Raw genomic sequence first — 18905 nt, 5'->3', positions numbered from 1 at the left:
TTTCCTCATTTGTTCCACCAGGGGGTTGGTAATTAACAGAAATTGATTGCCCTAGATAATTTTTAAGCTAAGTAAAAGATGCGTCTGGCATAGAGCAAGGCACATGTCTAGTGCTAGCTGTTGTCACTGGCTTACCAGCCTTAAAATCCTTCATTCTCTGGCAGAAGACAGGCATTACACACACACACACACACACACACACACACACACACACATACACGGCCTGGGGTTGACTTCCAGTGGAAGCTCCTCCAAAAGACCCTCTTCTGCATCATATTTCCCTTTCCAGATCTTACAGCTGACAGGAAGTAATCTTTCCCAAACCCAAAGAACTCAACCAACCAGTTTTCCAAATTCCCTTTCCCCTCTGTTTGTCTTCTTTAGTATGTGTTTACTCCTTGGGTGTTGAAATATTTAAGTATCTGGTTGAGACAAGATTCTATGAGTTTCCTTCTTAGCTTGATAACAAGAACACAGCCTCCACCACTGGGCTTCCTTTGTGCCCATTCCAGGCTAGACTTTTCAGATACTACTGCATTTAGTCTTGACTGAGGCCCTGGGGAAAGAGATGTTACTCTTGTTTTGAAGAAAAGGAAAATGAGGCACAGAGAGGTTAAGAAATTTGCTCAGGGTCACAGAGCTCGAAAAGTCAACGTTTGAACCCAGGCCACAGACGCTGGAGCAATGGGAGAAACCTTCATGTTTCCAAATCAGCCAAGATTAGTAGGCCATTTGCTTCCCTGTTACACTCTCGCTCACCTCCCCTTAGCAGGTGACCTCCGCGAGGGCTGAGGCCGGCAGCTGGCTGATAAGAACATCAGACTCCGGACCAAGGTCCTGGCCCAAGGATCACTAACCAGCCCATTTGGCCCACGGGAGCCACTTGTGTGTGTGTTGGGGGGTGGGGCATGGGCCAGCCTGGCAGGGTGACTGGCTCACTCTCAAGGGTACACAAAGGGATTAATACTTTGACTTCAACCTATGAGATGCTGAAACGACCTAACTTTGGTGGTCCTCGGACCCACCTGCGCGCTTCTCTCCACCAGTCACATTCTGCGCTGACTCCTTCCTATTGCAGACGGTTCCGGGAGCCACTGCTTGGGAGCCTGCGTTCCCCAACGCAAACAGGTCGCTGTTCTGTTTTGTTTTTTCGTGGCGCAGCTCTCAGATCCTGAAGACCCACAAACTGAAACCAAAACATCCTGGCCTGATGCCAAGAGTCTGGACGGGAGCGAAGAGACGGGAGGGGGGCTGTGGCATCGCAGTCCCGCGAGAGCCGCGGCCCTCCCTTTCGTATGCATGCCCCAGCGCTTCTTCCTCCGCGGACCCCTTCTCAAAGGCCGGAGAAGAAAGGGTGGGACCCGGGCAGGTCCGGGAGAGAGGCAGGTCCCTACAGGACCCGGACCCCGAGAAGTGGGTGGTGGCCGGAGGGCGGAGACGGGGCGGGGCTCGCGGAGACACCAAAGGGCGCCTCCGGCTCTCCGCCTCAGATCCTCTCCAGGCGTCGGGCAAGATGGCTGCGCGCGGGTTGGGTCGCAGCTTGGGGAGACTCCTGGGCAGCCTGAGCTGGCGCTCCGGTCAGCCCGTGAGGCCGCTACGCGGGGTGAGCGCCCCCGCCGCAGCCGCAGCGCAGCCCGGCTCATACCAGGCGCAGATCGCACAGGCTGCCCGAGAGCCCGCCGCTTTCTGGGGGCAGCTGGCGCGGGACATGCTCGTGTGGGACACCCCCTATCACACCGTCTGGGATTGTGACTTCAGCAGCGGCAAGATCGGCTGGTTCCTGGGAGGCCAGTTAAACGTGTCTGGTGAGTGGGTTGCCGGGGACCCAGGGCGCCTTTAGCTCACGCGTCTCGAGGGGACGTGACAGAAACTGACGGGCCCAGCCGTCCCCGGCCCGGCGGGTCAGGCCCCACGGGAGGCCCTTTTTCCAGTCTTCTGCTAGTCGAGCTCTCAACTGTGGCGCCTCGCCATCCCCGCCCCCATCCTACCCAGCCCGGCAGGCTCCAACTGCCACTGCAACCCCGCGCCCCGACTCCACCTTCCCGGCTTCCGCACGCACCTGTGGAGACCTCCGGGCATGAGCTTGAGTCGCCCCAAAGCTGGCCTTGTCCCAGCGCGGCTCCTGTCTCCACTGCCTCCAGAGTGAACTACTTGGTTCCACCGCACTGCGGAGCGCGCGCCTGCGGAGTTGCGGGCGAACTATGTGCCAGGCTGGGGTGTAGGGTTTGGGGCGCAGAGGTGTCCGTCAGGACTTGCCCGCTCCTATCCCTGGGGGAGGCAAAAAACGATAAGTGTCTGACTTGTCACCGCCAGTTGCGGGGCCCAGCGACTTGCCTGGGGAGAAACTACCCATGTAAACAAACATAGGAGTGGAAGGCATTCGGGTAGGAACAAATCCTGAGCCAACAGTAGGAATCGGTTATTTCCTTGCTTCTGGGACTGTGGGTGGGAAGGATGGAATGGGTGTCTCCTAACTGACAGTTTCAGCTGCACCCGGAAGACCCACGACTTGCTTCAGACCTGGTGGTGATTGAGACCCCATTAACCAGTTTGGTATCTGCTGAGACTGAATCCTGTTATAGTTTAAGATTTGGGATTGGGAACACTGTGTTCCCATACCACAAGGGGAGAAGGTCCAGGAACTGGAGGCAGTAGTGGCCAGGCAGGGTAGGCCTGGTGTTGGTCTGCTGGGGCAGGATGGGACTTGCAGGCAGGTGCAGTGGTCAGAGGGGCTGCCTCCTGTCTGGGAATATGGAGTTAGATGGGCTCTGGGAGGTGTTTAAGAAAAGGGCCTTCAGGTCTTCACCGCAGGGCCATGCCAGGGTCTGAACTTGGAGGTTGGATCTGCTGTCTGTCACAGCTCCACCAAGTTTTTCTATTCAGAGCCTCATTCTCCTCCTGTGCAAACTGGGGGTGATAATGCCCACCTGCTACTCTGGTTGTCAGGACAGAGTGCCAGAAAGTATGGAGCAGTCCAGCATTTATTGGTGATCAATAGGTAGTAATGATTTTAACTTATTACATTCTGAAGTGGTCTTAAAATTATAGGTAGTGCCTGGCAATTATTTTTCCGGCAAAGAAACTTAAGGGAACTTTGGACCATATATGTATTTTTTCATACTGTACATTACTTTGCTGGTTTAATCAAAATGAGTCACTTACTAGCTAAGTGTTTTCTCTAAAATTGAGTCAGCAACAAGTGTCCTTGAACTAAGTGGGAAAAAAAACCAAACCCTTAGGTTTGCAGAGTTGGTGGAATGTGCCTTTGAAGGGGAGGACAGTGACTTACAGAAGGAAGGTGCATAAAGTGCAGCTCCTTGAGGCTGCTTTTGGACGTGGAAGGCCTGAAGTGGGTGTAAACATTCATGGTTAGCTTGTGCGTACTTGCAGCCTCTTACTCTTTGATAAGAGAGTGAGGATGGACCTTGTGGGGCAGGTACCTAGGGCCTGGTGAACCTCAGTCAGTCACGGCTGGGTGTGGTCAGCAGGAATTCTTCTGCCTCTTTTTCCTTCACTTATTTCTCCTTTATGGCTGCCTAGCCAGCAGCTGAGCTTCAGGAAACTGTTATGGAGAGAGACAGCTTTTTGCAGCTTCCTTCCTCCAGTGTGTATGCCCACCCATTCATCTGTCTGGGATATCTCTGTCCTTTGCCAGTGTCTGTAAATCACAGAGGTGACACTATGGAAAAGGATCAGGCCAGGCCATAGCTGCCCTGAGTACCATCTAGAGAGTTGTGGAAGGGGTGGGGGTGTTTTGGCCTGATCTGTTTGTGTAATAGCACAATCATGGCTTGTTCCAAAGGTGCATTGCTCTCAAAACTGCCATTACCCCTTCAGGGTACTAGCAACTGTACTAGCAGTTCTCAGAGTGTGGTCCCCAGACCAGCAGTATCAGCATCACCTGGGAACTGTTTAGAAACACAAGTTCTCAGACTCCATGCTAGACTGTCAGAATCAGAACCCCAGTGAGTGGGGCCCTGCCATAACAAGCCCTCCATGCACATTCAAGGTGGAGAACCACTGACCTATCATCCCCAAACCAGGGCAGATGAAGGCACTTTTGAAATGGGCAGGATTGGGATTAGTGTCCTGGAGATGACTCTGCTGAACGAACAAAAATGGTATATGAGTGATGCAGTACAGTTTAGTGGTCCTGGGTGTGTCTAGAATCACACCTAGGTTTGAGTCCTTACTTTCCCCTTACTGTTCTTCGTATGCATCTCCTCCTCTGTAAAGTACAGATAGTGTATAACCAAACTCTGTTCTAATTACTATTGTTGCATATCCACCACCCCACGTTTACTGGCGTAAGGTAGCAACCATTTTATTACTCTTGCAGATTCTGTGTCTCAGGGCTGTGGACAAGGCCTGTTGGGGATGACTTATTTCTGCTCCTGAAGGCTGTCTGGGCTGTTGCATCTGCCTTGTTTCTCAGTCCCAGGTCTGGGGCTTAGGCTGGGATGACTGCAGGCTGGGCTCAGCTGGAACTGTGGCCCAAAGCACCTGCACAGGGCTTGTCACAGCATGTTGCTGGGCCCGGGGAATGCTGATGACCAGTGGTCTCAGAGACCAAAGCAGAAACTGCTAGGCTTCTTCTGACCAGGAGGGAACAACCTGGGGACACCTGGGGCCGTGGTTAGCAGCAAGTGAGAAGTGAGAGGCCTTGTACCCAATCACTGGCTTTTGTTATTTATTAATGAATCATGGGGAAGCCTGTGACCTTGAATTTGGCCTTCAGCAGTGTTACTGGGAATGACGTTTTCTGTTAAGACCATAGGAGTTTGCATTGGATCAGTCTTGGATAAGCGGGAAGCAGGCTTGGGAAGACATGCTGGTGGCCGACATGACTCTCAAAGTCCATCCTGGGGCTCTGGGATAGCTAGAGTGTCAGGTGGGGTCGTGGTGTCAGAGGACCCCTGAGCAGGGCAGATAGAGTATCCAGCCTTTACTGATTTGCTTCTATTACATTTACATAAAACTGCTTTTCAAGTTTCTGTGGAAAGCCAAGACCTAAAACTGATTCTAAAAAAGATTCTTTTTTTAATTAAGTTTTTTATTTTGATTCCTATATAGTTAACATACAGTGTTATATTAGTTTCAGGTGTACAATCATGCTCATCATGATAAGTGTACTCTTTAATCCCCATCACCTGTTTCACCCATCCCCATACCCACTTACCCTCTGATATTTGCAAATGACATAGCCGATAAAGGGTTAGTATCTAAAAAGGATTCTTACCAGTCTTTGAAATTTGGCTCTGTCTTTTGCAGGGCTCAACGGATTAAGGTTTTTGCTCTGTGGCATATAAACTCAGGATGTCAGGAAATTGCAAATGCAGAACTGGAGGGTAATGATGTGTGTTGGTTGCAAAACACACAACTAAATTCTGTTTTCTGAACACCAAATTCTGCATCAGATTTTTAAAAACTTTTTTATTGAACATTTTTTAAAATGTTTATTTACTTTTAAGAGAGAGAGACGAGTGCGAGCAGGGGAAAGACAGAGAGAGAGAGAGGGAGACACAGAGTCGGAAGCAGGCTCCAGGCTCTGAGCTGTCAGCACAGAGTCTGATGAGAGACTCGAACCCACGAACTGTGGGATTATGACCTGAGCCGAAGTTGGACGCTTAACTGACTGAGCCACCCAGGTGCCCCAATGAATCAGATTTTTTTTTTTTTAAATATGAGTTTTCTTACTTTTAAGCAAGGGTGTAGAAAAACTATTTTTAATCCAGAGGTTTCTGGATGCTTTTTGGAGCATGAGTTGCAGCTGTGGAAACCATTTTGCTATACTTTTCTCCTCTTTACAATTGCACCTCCCCTAATTCAGAAGACAGACACACTGAGAATGGAAGATGCTGCACTTCTGTGGTCCACTTTTCTGTCAATGGTTAAAGTAACTTTTCTGAAGTCTTTCAAGGAAGTCTAAATGAAAGTCTAACCCCAGGTCTTAGGAGGAATGTCCTCCGGAAGACACTGAATCCTTCCCAGTTGTCAGACGCACAACTTACTTTAAATAGCAGATGCTTCTGGAAAATTGGCAAATATAATTTATGACAGGGAGATTTTCTATTTAAAGAAAACCCATTGTGAATCCCTTTGTGAATATTAACTCCCTCATTTCTTTTGATTAAAAAATTGAATTTCCGTATGTGGGTTCACTTAAAGTTGGGGAGGGGGAGGGATGTACTTAAACATCTGACAAGAGTTCTTGAAAATCCCTACATAAGTGTGTGCCATCTTTATAATGGAAATGATAATCCTATTGTAATCTTTTTTAAAAAACACAGCTCAAGGGGCACCTGGGTGGCTCAGTCAGTTAAGCAGCTGGCTTAGGCTCAGGTCATGATCTTATAGCTTGAAGGCTCATGGGTTTGAGCCCTGAGTTGGGCTCTGTGCTGACAGCTCAGAGCCTGGAGCCTGCTTCCAATTCTGTGTGTCTCTCTCTCTGCCTCTCCCCTGCTCGTGCTCCATCTCTCTCTCTCTCTCTCTCAAAAATAAATAAACATTAAAAAAAAATTAAAAAAAAAAACACAACTCAAAACCCATGAACCACCGGCAGGCTTTGCTTATCTGTTTGCAGAGTAGTGTCAGGCCTGAGTTGTAGATCTGTACTTAGGAACATCTCTTCTCATCTCATCCTCATGACACCAGTGTGAGGTGGTTGGTCTTCCCATTTTACAGATGTGGAAATGAAGGCTGCAACTTAAGCACAGTGATGAACAGTACAGAAACCATGCCAATACCACAGGGCATACATTCTGCCCAGGAGACGAACCACAAATCAATAAGTGAGAAAATCCACACTGGGGTAACTTGCTCAAGATTTTTCTAGCTGCTAAGGAGAGAATTATGATAGCGCCCTTCCACCCCAACCCCGTGATAAATGAATCTTAGGCACATGGTCCCTGTCCTCAGGGACTTGTGACCCAGATGGGGGAGGATTTTGCAGAGTTAGCATTATGTCCCAGAGTGGAGACCACTGGGCAGGTAAGTAAGCATTAAATGGTGTGAGCCATGGAGTGACAGGGAGGGAGAGGTCACTGTGTGCTAGGATATTGGAAAAGGCTTTTAGTAGGAGGTGGTGTTTGAGCTGAGCCTTAAATCGACCTAAGTCCTTGCCCACTTGTTCTTGGAAATGGAATTTTCTTGTCCCACTGCCCAGTTCTTTTGGTAGAAGCTTTGTTTTTAAATGTGGGGAAGGGGGGAGTGCTTGGGTGGCTCAGTTGGCGTTTGACTCTTGATTTTTGCTCAGGTCATGATCGTAGGGGTATGGGATCAAGCCCTATGTTGGACTCCACACTCAGCGTGGAGTCGGCTTAAGATTCTCTCTCTCTCTCTCTCTCTCTCTCTCTCTCTCCCTCCCTCCCTCCCTCCCTCCCTTCCTCTCTTTCTCTGCCCCTTCCCCTGCCTCAGATAAAAAAATTAAATGTGAAGAAAGAATTTCCTTTCTTTCACTCCCATCCCCCTTCTTTCTTTTCCTCCCTGCAATGAAGGCAATAGCAGGAACCATACACATGTGTTAAAAGCCAACACATACATGGCATTTTAGGACCACTATCATCTCAGACCCTGAGCTGTGCTTTGTGTATGTGTTTGTGTCATCTGAGCATCATCCAGGGCAGCTGTGGAGGGTGCTTCTCTTGGGGACACAGCAGAACCATCTGACCCCATGCAGGAAACCCTCAAATGGCCTTTAATTCCTACCTTCTCTCTGAATCAGGAGTCATTACCCCCATGATGGATTAGGAATGCAAGATTTAAATTAGATAAGCAAAGCACTGTCTGTGGTTAGTGAGTGGTTGGACAGGGTCCAGATACCAGAGCATGGGTTTTTCACATGACTCCAGGCTGCCATCCAGCAAAGGTCTGGCCAGATGTCTTACAGAGAGTCTTATTTTTTAAAAAAATTTTAATGTTTATTTATTTTTTAGAGAGAGACACAGAATGTGAGTGGGGGAGGGGAAGAGCGCAGGAGACATAGAATATGAAGCAGGCTCTAGGCTCCGTGCTGTTAGCACAGAGCCCGGTGTGGGGCTTGATCTCATGAACTGTAACATCATGACCTGAGCTGAAGTTGGACACTTAACCGAATGAGCCACCCAGGTGCCCCGAATCTTTAATTACTCCTGTCCCCAAAGGGAAAAGAAAGCCCCCCCCCCCCCCGCCCACCCATCCCAAATCTAGAATAGATTGTGTGTAGATGTATGCATTCACATCTATCTGCTGGGGCAGGGTCCTGAACCACCACCACCACCAGCAGCAGCAGCAGCAAATGGGATCTTCCTAGAGGTGAAGATGTTCATGCCCACCCAGACCTGCTCGTTCAGAGACTCAGGGTGAGGCCTCACCATCTCTGTGCTAACAAGCCCTCTGGGAGTTCTGGAGGATTCAGAAGTGCTAGTTTAGATTAGAAAGAGACTCTGAGGGATAAGGCCACAAAGACAAGAGGTCTGTTCTTTCCCTAAGGGTGGAGCTAACCTGGTGTCCTTTAGACTCCAGTGTTACCTTCCAGCCTGAGGACTTGAATGGTCGTCCATCATTCCGAGCTATGGTACTTCTTTGCTCTGTGCTATGGGTTAGGCTGCACAGGTACAAATATTGACAGGACATTGGGTCCCAGCCTACAGAGGGGCAGCAAGTGTAAACATCTCAGGAAAAGTTAGAGGGAGGCATGAGGTCCACAGGATGTGAAGTGCTTAGTGAGAGTGGGAACATGTAGGCCAAGACCTGCGCGAGTGTGGGCACCAGGTGAAAGGAAGCAGTGGGGACAATGGGACAGTGTCCCCCAGGCAAGGAGAAACAGCACAAAGACCCAGAAGCAGGAAGGAGCTCACCAGACTCAACATGGCCAGCAGTGAGAGGTAGATCATGCGCAGCCTTGGCGGATGCTTGTTGAACACTCCCTGTGTGCAGGGAAGGCACGTAGGGGATACTGCACCTGGGGCTCAGTGCTTACCTGCCTGGATTCCTGCCATCCATAAGCCCCAGGAAGATGGGGATACATGGCTGCTCTCACTGGCCACTCATCCACACCCTGGATTCCCAGTGTCCATCCTGTGGCAGATATTTCTCCTCTACTTTTTGCAGCTCTTCCTTTTTGCTTGGTATCAACCAGGTGCAGGATGCCCTGCTGGGGTCTGAGGCTGTGAGGGTCTTGGCTTGAAGCTGGGCCATCACTCATGGGATGAGACGTATATCCTGGTTCCCTGGCTGCTGTGGGAACAAGCAATGCTGGGAGATGAATCCTGGGTGAGGCGTCATGTGTGGTTTGTGGCCTTTTCCAGTGTGGCCTTGGGCAGGTCACTAGACCACCCAGAGCACCTGGTAACTGTTTTCTAGGCTACACCTGAGCTGCCCACTTTTCAGGGTGACACAAAGGGTCAAACTCAGAGTGGGAGAAGGTATTTTAGAGCAGGCTTCTTGGTTTGGTGTGCACACATCTCAGGGGGTCTTCTGTGGGGCAGGTTTGGTGTGAGGCTTAGAGTTTGCTCTTATAACTAGCTCCCCTGTGATGCCTGGAACAGCCAGGGGCCAGTGAGCACTCATGTGCACATGGGAGCAGCCCCCTCCTCCCGTTGGACCACCCATCCCCACACAGTGCACAGCTGTAACCCAGTCTGTGGATTCTCAGCTGGGCACTTTCAGGTTTGTTGTGACCTTCCCAGGGTCACTTCTTCCTGATTCATCACTTAAATCCTTCAGGGCCCGGAAGCATGGGTGGAGGGTGGGGTGGTGGGCTGGTGTTGGGGGGTGGGGAAGTGGGGGGTATGAGTGAGAAAGGGTAAGTCCCTCCTGGGGAGGGGGCAATCACTGCTTTAGTTCCAGAAATCTGTGGTTTTGTGTGAAAACTCTTGATTTCTAAATTTTGGACTAATTGACACCCCCCCACACACACACCCACATACACACACTGAGGTCAGTTTTCTTGTGCAAACCCAGATTTTGCTACCAATCTCCTCAGTTTGACTTCTTTTTGCATTTTCTATCTGCTGTTTTTTTCCTTTCTCTTTTTTTTAATGTTTATTTATTTTTGAGAGAGGGAGAGAGAGAGAGAGAGGGAGAGAGGGAGAGGGGCAGAGAGAGAGGGAGACACAGAATCTGAAGCAGGTTCCAGGCTCTGAGCTGTCAGCACAAAGCCTGACGCGGCACTCGAACCGATGAACTGTGAGATCATGACCTGGACCGAAGTTGGACACTTAACCGACTGAGCCACCCAGGCACCCCTCTATCTGCTATTTTTATGGCACTTCTTCTCTTTTGTTTTTCTAGTAATTTAAAGAACTTTCCTGCATCAGTAAGTACTAATAGTATTAATAATTTTTCCAGATGACCTCTATCTTTGTTTATTAAATTTTTTGAGGTATAACTTGTATACCTGTTAGGAGTCAGAAAGTTCAAATGAAAATTTGTTTAATGTTTATTTATTTTTGAAAGAGAGAGGGAGAGAGATAGAGCATGCACACATGCGGGTGCAAGGGAGGGGCAGAAAGAGAGGGAGACAGAGAATCCCAAGCAAGCTCTGTACTGTCAGTGCAGAGCCCCATGTGGGGCTCAAACCCATGAACTGTTGAGATCATGACCTAAGCTGAAATCAAGAGTTAACTGACTGAGCCACCCAGGTAGCCCTGAAATTTTTTTATTATAAGAGTAAATGATAGATAAAATAACCCAAGAAGGAGAAAATGTAATTCAGATGCACATGCAGCTAAAGTATGTAAATATTTTCGTGTGGGTTCACCCTGTCAAGAATTATGGGAATCACATGATCTTTTATGAGCATCGGCTCCCATAACTTTTGTCAGAACAGTTACTTCAGCAAGAAATATTTATTAAAGTCCCTGTAGCTCACTGCATGGTATTATCAGTTGATAATAGTACCTTGCATTCATATAATAGCACTTCAACATTTAGTCTTTGTATTTGATCCCAATTATAGTCTTGTGAGTTAAACATGGTAGATAATGCATATCCCATTTATATGGGATGATTTGGAATTGGAGAAGATAAGTAACTGCACTCAAAAGAAAATATATATATATGCCTGAACACTGGGGTGACCCTGAAGACCAGGTTGGCAGAGGCCTGCTGGCCCCAAAAGCTGTTTGTGGTTTTTGTTTTTCCTGCTGAAGGAGAAGTGAGTAATGAAAATCTGGCTGTGAGGGCTGATAGGAAAGGGCACCTGCATGAACCAGGCAGATCGAAGCTCACCTTGAAATCAAGAGTACTGAACAGGGTGTTAGCAAATGAACCTGATCTTACTAATCTTCAGGTTTACAGTAAATCGTCAGAACTGATTTTCTGTTTTTGCGGGCAGTCATGTGATCTGAGCTTGGGTAACAGAGGGGGCGGGAAGCAGAACCTTCCGGAAAATGAGCATAACATTTCTCCATCATTTCATCACATGGAGTAGAGGCTTGTTTGTAGGGTACTGGCTGGACATCTGAGAAGGGATATTGATCCTTGTCTTGGGTCGCACCTCCAGCAGACTCCAGAGCTTTCTGCATGAACTGTATACTGAATCGGGCGGCTTGTTTGCATTAAGCATTCTTTCCAGCATCTCAGGTTACAGTGCTCAGCCCCAGCTGCATGTTAGAACTACCCAGGGAGCCTTGAAAACCATGGAGCTAATTGGGTCAGGGTCCCTGGGGGTGACCTGGGTGACACCCATGTGTGGCCAGGGTTGGGCCCGCAGAGATGAAGTGCCTGCTTCAGAGTATTCACAAGAGATCGCCCTGCACATGTGAAATCCTATTTGTGTATTGGTAGTTTCATTTTGCAGGCTCTGACAAATCACCTTTCCTGCAAGGAGGTAGAATACTTGCTTTTGAGGATGGTAGGGTCCACCTCAGTGGAGAGTAGCCCAAGCCACAGCAAACCAAACCCTCCCCTTATCCAACTTTAAAAGCACCAAGTGTAACATCCGTAAAACCTGTTTTTGTGCAGTCAACTGCTTGGATCAGCATGTTCGGAAGTCCCCAGAGAGCGTCGCTTTGATCTGGGAGCGGGACGAGCCTGGAACTGAAGTGAGGATCACCTACAGGTATTGTGTATCCCCTGACAGCATCTCAGTGCCCAGCAGGGTCTCCTGGGGCTTTACATCTGTGTCTGTGGTACACACCAGCCCCAAACACTTTTGATGGGCTGTTTATAGGAGCAAGATTGCCCAGCCTGGGGGAGGGCTGCCCTTGTTCACCTCAGCAATACTTGGTGCTGTTAGGTTCCCACAAAAAGAACTGGGTCTTTGGACACAAATATGACAAATGTTCAAGGCATGGGGAGGCTTTTGCCACAGTGCTGTGTGCTTCTGTCTGGTTCTGAGCAGGAGGTGATCTGAGTATCAAGGGGCATGTTTCAGCTCTGGAAATGTTCTCTGGTCCCAGGAAAGTAAACATGAATGCAAACTGAATAAAATACATGCTGGAATTAACAAATGAGTCTAATTAGCATCTTTCTCCCAGTGCTCTGAGAGTGGCACCATAAATAAGATCAAGCCATTTCAAGAGGGGTCCTCCCGACATCTTTAGATAAGTGTTCCACACGTTCCATGTGTCAAGCACCTTTCGGGATGTGTGCATGTTGAGGGTTTGAAGGAACCCTGTGTCCAGGAATAGTAACCTGGCTTCCTAGAGCACTGCCTCCTTCTGGAACTGCCTTGCTCAGGGATCTCTGTGGTCAGTCACTGCAGGGCATTGGTTTCCCCTTCCAAGGGGTAAGCCCCCCTCTGCTTAAGCCTAAAGTTACCTTTACAATGCTATCTCAGACCCACTGTGAATCTAAGTCATATGACCTTTATCACTACGCACCCTTCACCATCAACTAGTGATCACTCTCCTTGTGGGCAGCTTGTGGCTTTTCTTGTCCAATCATTCAACAAGTTTCACTGAGTGCCATTGTATCTGTCAGGACAGGCTGGGGTATATTGTAGTAACAAACAGTCCCCAAATACATGGTAGCATGTGGCTGGATGGCCACTTTAGACTGAATAGTCTGAGAAGGTGACATTGGAGCTGAGGTCTTGTTGCCAAGAAGGAGTAGCCAAGATTGGGGGGAGAATTCTCAGGCCCACCCGGGACTCTTAATAAGCACAGGTGTCCAGGAAACACCTGTGGCTGGGGCAGTAGGAGCGAGGGGGGCATGGTAGAAGGAGTGTTCAGGGAAGGAGGGGGCCTGAGAGAGGGAATAACTCCCCTGCCACTTCGGTGACTTGGGGACTACTGGGCACCCCTAGTTTTCTGTTTGTTTCTCAGACTCAGGTTTTATCACAGACCAAATTCATCAAACCTGGTAAGAGTGTACTCATTGACTTTTGGATGCAGCAAAGTGATGTTTGTTAATCTGCTGCAGCTCCTGGTGGGCACCACCTTACCATCCCCCAACCTCAACAACCCTCGGCTGTCCCGGCTTTTACCAGTGCCTGCATTGTTTGCTGACCTGTCTCTCCATGAGCCTGTACAGATAAACCTCTTGCCTCCATGCAGCCCACCGGCCAGCAGCATTGCCCCCTGGGAGCCTTGGGCCCCATGCTGACAACTGAGGCAGAGCCCCAGGCCCCTATGCACACTTGAGTTTGAGGAACACTGCTCTAACAAACAAACTGGCTTCACTGTTCATTACTATTATTGGCCCAGCTTGATTAATGTGTAATTCTTTGGTAAAAGATTAAGACTGTGGGTGGGGGTAGAAGGGCTTACCAACTGGTTGTTGGAGATAAGCTGGCCCAGTGATGAACCGTTTTCCCTTTGTCACTGCCTCAGGTGTGCCTGGACTCCAAGGATACCCCCTTAACTGGACACCCCCCATCCACACTGAGTTAATGGTCAGCAGTGTTAAGTGATCCGAGAGCTGGGCTTGGTTTGGCCTGCTGAGATGTGTGGTTAAATGTAAGCCATGGGGGAATTTTCAGGACTGCAGCCAGTGTGTTAAATCTCAGTTCAGTTGCACCAAAGCAGTCCCAGGCAAGGGACATGCTTATGAGTACAGGCAAAGTATTTATTATTCTCTTTCTAAAAATAAGCAGACTTAGCTTGAAATGGTTTTATAAACCTTATCTGGACTTAGTACCAGATGACTGTTTCTAGTTGCTGTTTGAGTAAGTGTGTGTTTGAGTAAGTGTTTGAGTAAGTGTGTGTACAGGTTGTTTATAATTCCAGCTAGTTTTTGAGAGATATGGGTTAATTATTCTCCTGGTCATTTTAGGTTTTTGACATGAGGTTTTCTTTCTCCCTGTTCAGAGGAAAGCCACCTAGACATTGGTGCTGGATGTCCTGCCAGCATATAAACTGCCACTAAAATAAAGTGCTCTCCTGCCCAGTGTCTCATGCAGTGGCAGCCAAGGTGACTTTGTCGGCATGAAGACCAAGTTCCAGACTTGGAGCCCTAGCTCTTTCAAGAAACTCTGTGGGGCTGGGGTTCTCAGAGGCTGTGTGCTGGGGACCACACCGTCTGTTTGGAAGTTGTGGGTGGCCACTCCAAACTCTTCCCCCACTGTGACCTCAGACACAGAAGGTAGCAGGTTGATGAGTCCAGGACTCACCCCTGGGACAAGCACTGTGGCCTTTGCTCTGGACATGGAGGAATTTGCAATCTGCCATTCTGAAGCTGCCTCCTACTGGCTGGGTGATCTTGTGAAGCTCTGTAATCTCCCATCTGTAGGATGGGTTAATTGTGATAACCAAAGTGATTGTAGGCATGGGGAAGTGACAAAATGTGTTGGAGGTTAAAGTAGTACTTATTAAATGAACATGGTGATGATTATGGTAGCCGCTACTATTTATCAAGTACTTCCTGGGTTCCAGAACTGTTTTAAGCATTGTAGCTAAGTTATTTTGTTTAAGTACCACCGCCTGATTACATAGGAATTATTATTGTTCTTATTGTTACTTCTAACATTTTATTATGGAAAATTTCATTATTTGAAATTTTTCAGGTAGTGCACCTACTGTCTCCCTACCACCTAGATTCTACCCTTAACATTTTACAATGCTTGTTTTTATCACATGTGATTTATATATCCATCCCTCCATGGGTCAGTCCATCTTATTTTTTGGATACATTTCATAGTAAGTTGAAGACATTAACATACGTCCCCTGAGCAATTTGATGGCATGATATTAACTACAGTTAATTGTGTGTTTATTTTCTATTTTTTGCTGTGAGGTTTATATACAACAAAATGCACAAGTGTGCGTTTGCTGAGTTTTGATCAATGTATATACCTGTATAACCCAAACCCCTATGAGATACATAACAAGGAGCACTGTCCCAGAGGATTCCCATGGCCTTTCTCAGTCACCATCCCTACCCTCCTGAAGCAACCGCTGTTCTGATTTTTTTTTCCCAAATAGGTTGTCAAAGCTTTATCTTACAGATAAGGAGGAGACTCAGAGAGAGGAGTTGATCTGTCCTGGGGCAGCAAGGTCAGAGTGGTGAAGCCATGTCCCATCCATCACCTACCTCAGCCATGATCAGCAGTCTCACTGGGGCCTGATGATGGAGTCTCTCAAATGGGCTGATGCGGAGCCTCTGCCTGGGGTTTAGCTCACAGGGAATGGTCACTAACTTGTCTCATTCCTTGGGAGCCCAGAATCTCTCCCTTCTGTGACTGCTAAAGTTTTTTGAGGAAGCATGTTCCTGGAGAATCATTGTAGAGCTTGTAATGGGCGCAAGTGACACCTCCACCCTGCTTACCAGAATCTCCACTATTCATCACATGTCTGGGCAGACACACACGTGGTACACTTACACACGTACATTTTGAGTGTGCTTATTCTCCAGGTGCGTTTCTACAACCTGCTTTCTCTTTGTGCTTGGGATCTGTCCTGGAACGTTCTCTTGGGTGGCAGGTAGGGTCCTGCCACCTGTTCTGGGAGCTGTGCCCAGAGTTGCCTGTGTGTGGACTCTGCTATTCTGAATACTGGCACATATTTGTAATCTCACCTCCCTCGGGTGGGGAAGGCCTGGCAGGATTGGCTTTGGGAATCTTGGGGAGGCCCCGTGTCCTCGCCTGCCCCATCAGTTCCTTCCCTCTGCGACACCAGCTGGCACCGGTTCCAAGGCGTACCCTGCCAGATTGACCAGGAAGCTGCAGGAATGTGCTCAGCAGTGCAGGTGGGCCCTGGGATGGCAATGGGGCTCTGGGAGGAGGCGAGATAATCAGCATGGTTCTGTTGAGCTCCCTTCTTTAGAGGTGTGACACTTTTTTCCCGCAGGGAAGTGAGGGAGCAGGAATGCTTTGCTTGGCAGGGATCAGCCTGGGATGGTCTGTGCACATCTCCCAGAGAAGAAGGCAGACTGTGACTTTAGTCTGGAGCCAGAGCCAGAGGGCTGCCCCAGCCCACCTTCTAGCCTGCCTCTCTGCCCAGAGAGATGTGTTCAGAGCCAGTTGGAGGAAGCTGTTCTATCCTAGTGAACCAGCAGACTTCAGACCCTGGGCCCCTTCTGCATCCCCTGAGGCTGGGCCTGTGGGCTTGAGGCCTCCGAGGGCAGGGACTTCAGAGGCCAGCTGGGGCACAGATAAGCTGGGTGGCTCCTTGAGGCTGTATAGCCAAATAGCACTCTAGGCACTGCCCCTTTCAACTGTCCACGTGTCCTTTTCTAGCATAGTGCCTTTTTAGAAGATTGTCCTTCACCTGTAGTTCAAGTGACAGATTCTAGAGGTCCCTGGGGATGAGTATGTGGAGAAAAACAAACTCCTCAGGAAGTTGGTGGTGAGGTAGATTATGAGGCTTCAAGATTACTGTCTGCCTGGAGCCTGGAGGTCTGGACTAGGGATTTCTGAAGCTGGGGATGGACGAGGGCATAGAGTGGAGCAAACTGAGGTCCTGTGGCTGGTCCCAGACTGTGGGGTATACGTGGGTGCCCTGAAACAGAGGTGACAGCAGGATGTGGGTGTCTTACGTAGAGTATTTACCAAGGCTTAGCTCATCTTTTGTCTGAGTTCTCCAAAAAGAGGTCTGAACTTGAACTCGAGCCCAGAGCTAAAGAATTTTAGCCCTGGCCAGTTCTGTGACCTTGAAGCCTGTCACTCTGGGCCTCAGTGGGCCCAGCTATAAAATGAGGGACCAGATAAGACCTGCACTATTCCAACACCGGCAGGTGTGGTTCAGTGTGGTGGTCACGACCAACATAGTTCAATAGAGCTGGACGTCCACAGGCTTCACCAAAAAGGGTAGGTGTTGTCTTGGGTGTGCCCACAACATGAACTGAGTATAGTTTTCACTGTGGGTCAGGGCCCTGGAAGGGGTGATTTCTATGGCTGTTCCATCTTCTTACTGGTAGCAGGTGTACACAGTGAGGAACCCCTGTCCAGAGGAGTGAAGGGGATGTCAGGCCTCCTTCTACCCTGCCTGCCTCAGAACCCCTGGATGGACACTGAGGAGATGGCTTTCTTCCCAGACATGGTGGGCAGACACTGGTTGTTATTGAGACTACACAGCCTTGTGCCTAATGTGGAGGGCCCACGGAGAATACAAGATGGGGCCCACAGGGAATACTCTTTCTGGGGCAGCTAGACCAACACACATAGAGCTGTGGGGCAGGTCTGCAGTTTGGAGGCACCTCCTGCACAGGCTTCTTTGTTTCCTTGGCCCTGTTTGTGACAGAAAGGAGGGTCCCCCTGGATTCCAGCAGTAGGAAGTAGGACTCCAGCATGGACACCAGGTTGGAGAAGGCTTTGGGGAAGTTCTGAGGAGGGCTGGGTTTTGAGAGGCACAAGAGGGGGCAGTGTGATGATGAAGACAGAGAAACAATGGCAGGTGAGGGCACTGTAGGGTGAAGTGGCCAGGGAGGGTGGAGGTGGATGGACCCTGTGCTCCGTGCCTGCTCTGTCCTCTGGCTGTGTATGACCTTGAGCAAGTCATTCTACCATTCTGACCCTCTGTCTCCTCATCTGCAAAATGGAAACATCCTTCTCCTCTGCTGGGTGTCTGAGTGTGGAGCATGGGGAACAAAAGCCCAGAACAGTGTCTGGGATGATGAGGATTTCAGATTTGATGATGGAAAGGCATGGAGTGGCCCTGTGGGGTGGCGTTTTCAGAGTGAGGACTTCACCTCGGGAGAACAATCTCTAGTCAGCTAAAAGGCAGCCCCTTCTCCTTCTTGTGGGCCCAACCTTTGCTGCTTGCTCTTCTCCTTGCCCCCAAATTAATTACTTAAATGAGCAAACTCCTTTGTTAAAATATTAGGGCAGTTGAAGGGGAGGATCCTTAATGGGCATAATGAGGTTGATGGGTTAGGTGCTTTGGGGTAAAACAGCCCTGTGATTAGTGAAGTTTCCCATGGCACGGGCCATCTGTCACACAGAGCAAAGTCAGTTTGCTCAGTGGGCTCCCCTGGATATGGGGAGGAGAGGCCAGAGGCCCTGGGCTCATGTGCTGTGTCCTGGCTTCCCTGACTAAGAGGAGGGAGGTGCCCTGGGCACACTCTTTCTCCTGCTGACCTCTGAGTAACTCTGATTGCAAAACTTGGTCAGGAATCCGCATGCTGACTGCCAGGATCTGGTAGAAACCCTGGGTCACTTGGATTGTGTACTTATCTTTCCTTAAGACTTTGGCTCCAGATGTTGAAACTGAGAAGGGTTTTGAATCTTTCTATACATGATCACTTATTGTTCTTGTTCTTCTTTTGAACCAGCTAAGTCTCTTGGAATTTCATATTTTAGAATGCCAAATCTTGGGACTACAGCAGGAATATTGTACCCTGAGAGTGTCTATCTTCATGGCTAGGGAAACCTCCTTGATGGGGACCCTTCTGAGAATTCTCTGGGGCAAACAGTGGCAGAGGTTTACTTCTGGGAGCACACTTAAGCAAATGCCTCCCTTGGAGCTGGATTCCTCTTCTGCATGCAGGGACTATTGGGGGATGGTTGGGTTGTGGGAGGTGGAGGGGCACAACCTGGTGAGGGC

General features: G+C 49.0%; 1 protein-coding gene across 3 annotated transcripts in view; it reads left to right on the top strand.

Annotated features, from left to right (window-relative positions):
- The first annotated feature begins 1492 nt into the window (after positions 1-1492).
- ACSS1 (acyl-CoA synthetase short chain family member 1) overlaps positions 1493-18905 on the top strand; it is a 61418-nt gene continuing 44005 nt past the window's right edge. For all 3 annotated transcript variants that reach the window (XM_047068097.1, XM_047068100.1, XM_047068098.1), the window contains exons 1-2: positions 1493-1805; positions 11947-12043. In XM_047068097.1, coding sequence (XP_046924053.1) covers positions 1514-1805; positions 11947-12043 — 389 coding nt within the window. In that variant the 5' untranslated portion in view covers positions 1493-1513. The remainder of the gene's footprint in view (positions 1806-11946; positions 12044-18905) is intronic.

This window comes from Lynx rufus, unplaced genomic scaffold (assembly GCF_022079265.1).
Source record: "Lynx rufus isolate CCGP_SWC_20201006 ecotype Redwood Valley unplaced genomic scaffold, mLynRuf1.p SCAF_8, whole genome shotgun sequence".
In the NCBI taxonomy this organism is placed as follows: Eukaryota; Metazoa; Chordata; class Mammalia; order Carnivora; family Felidae; genus Lynx; species Lynx rufus.
This window is presented reverse-complemented; position numbering and strand designations above follow the sequence as displayed.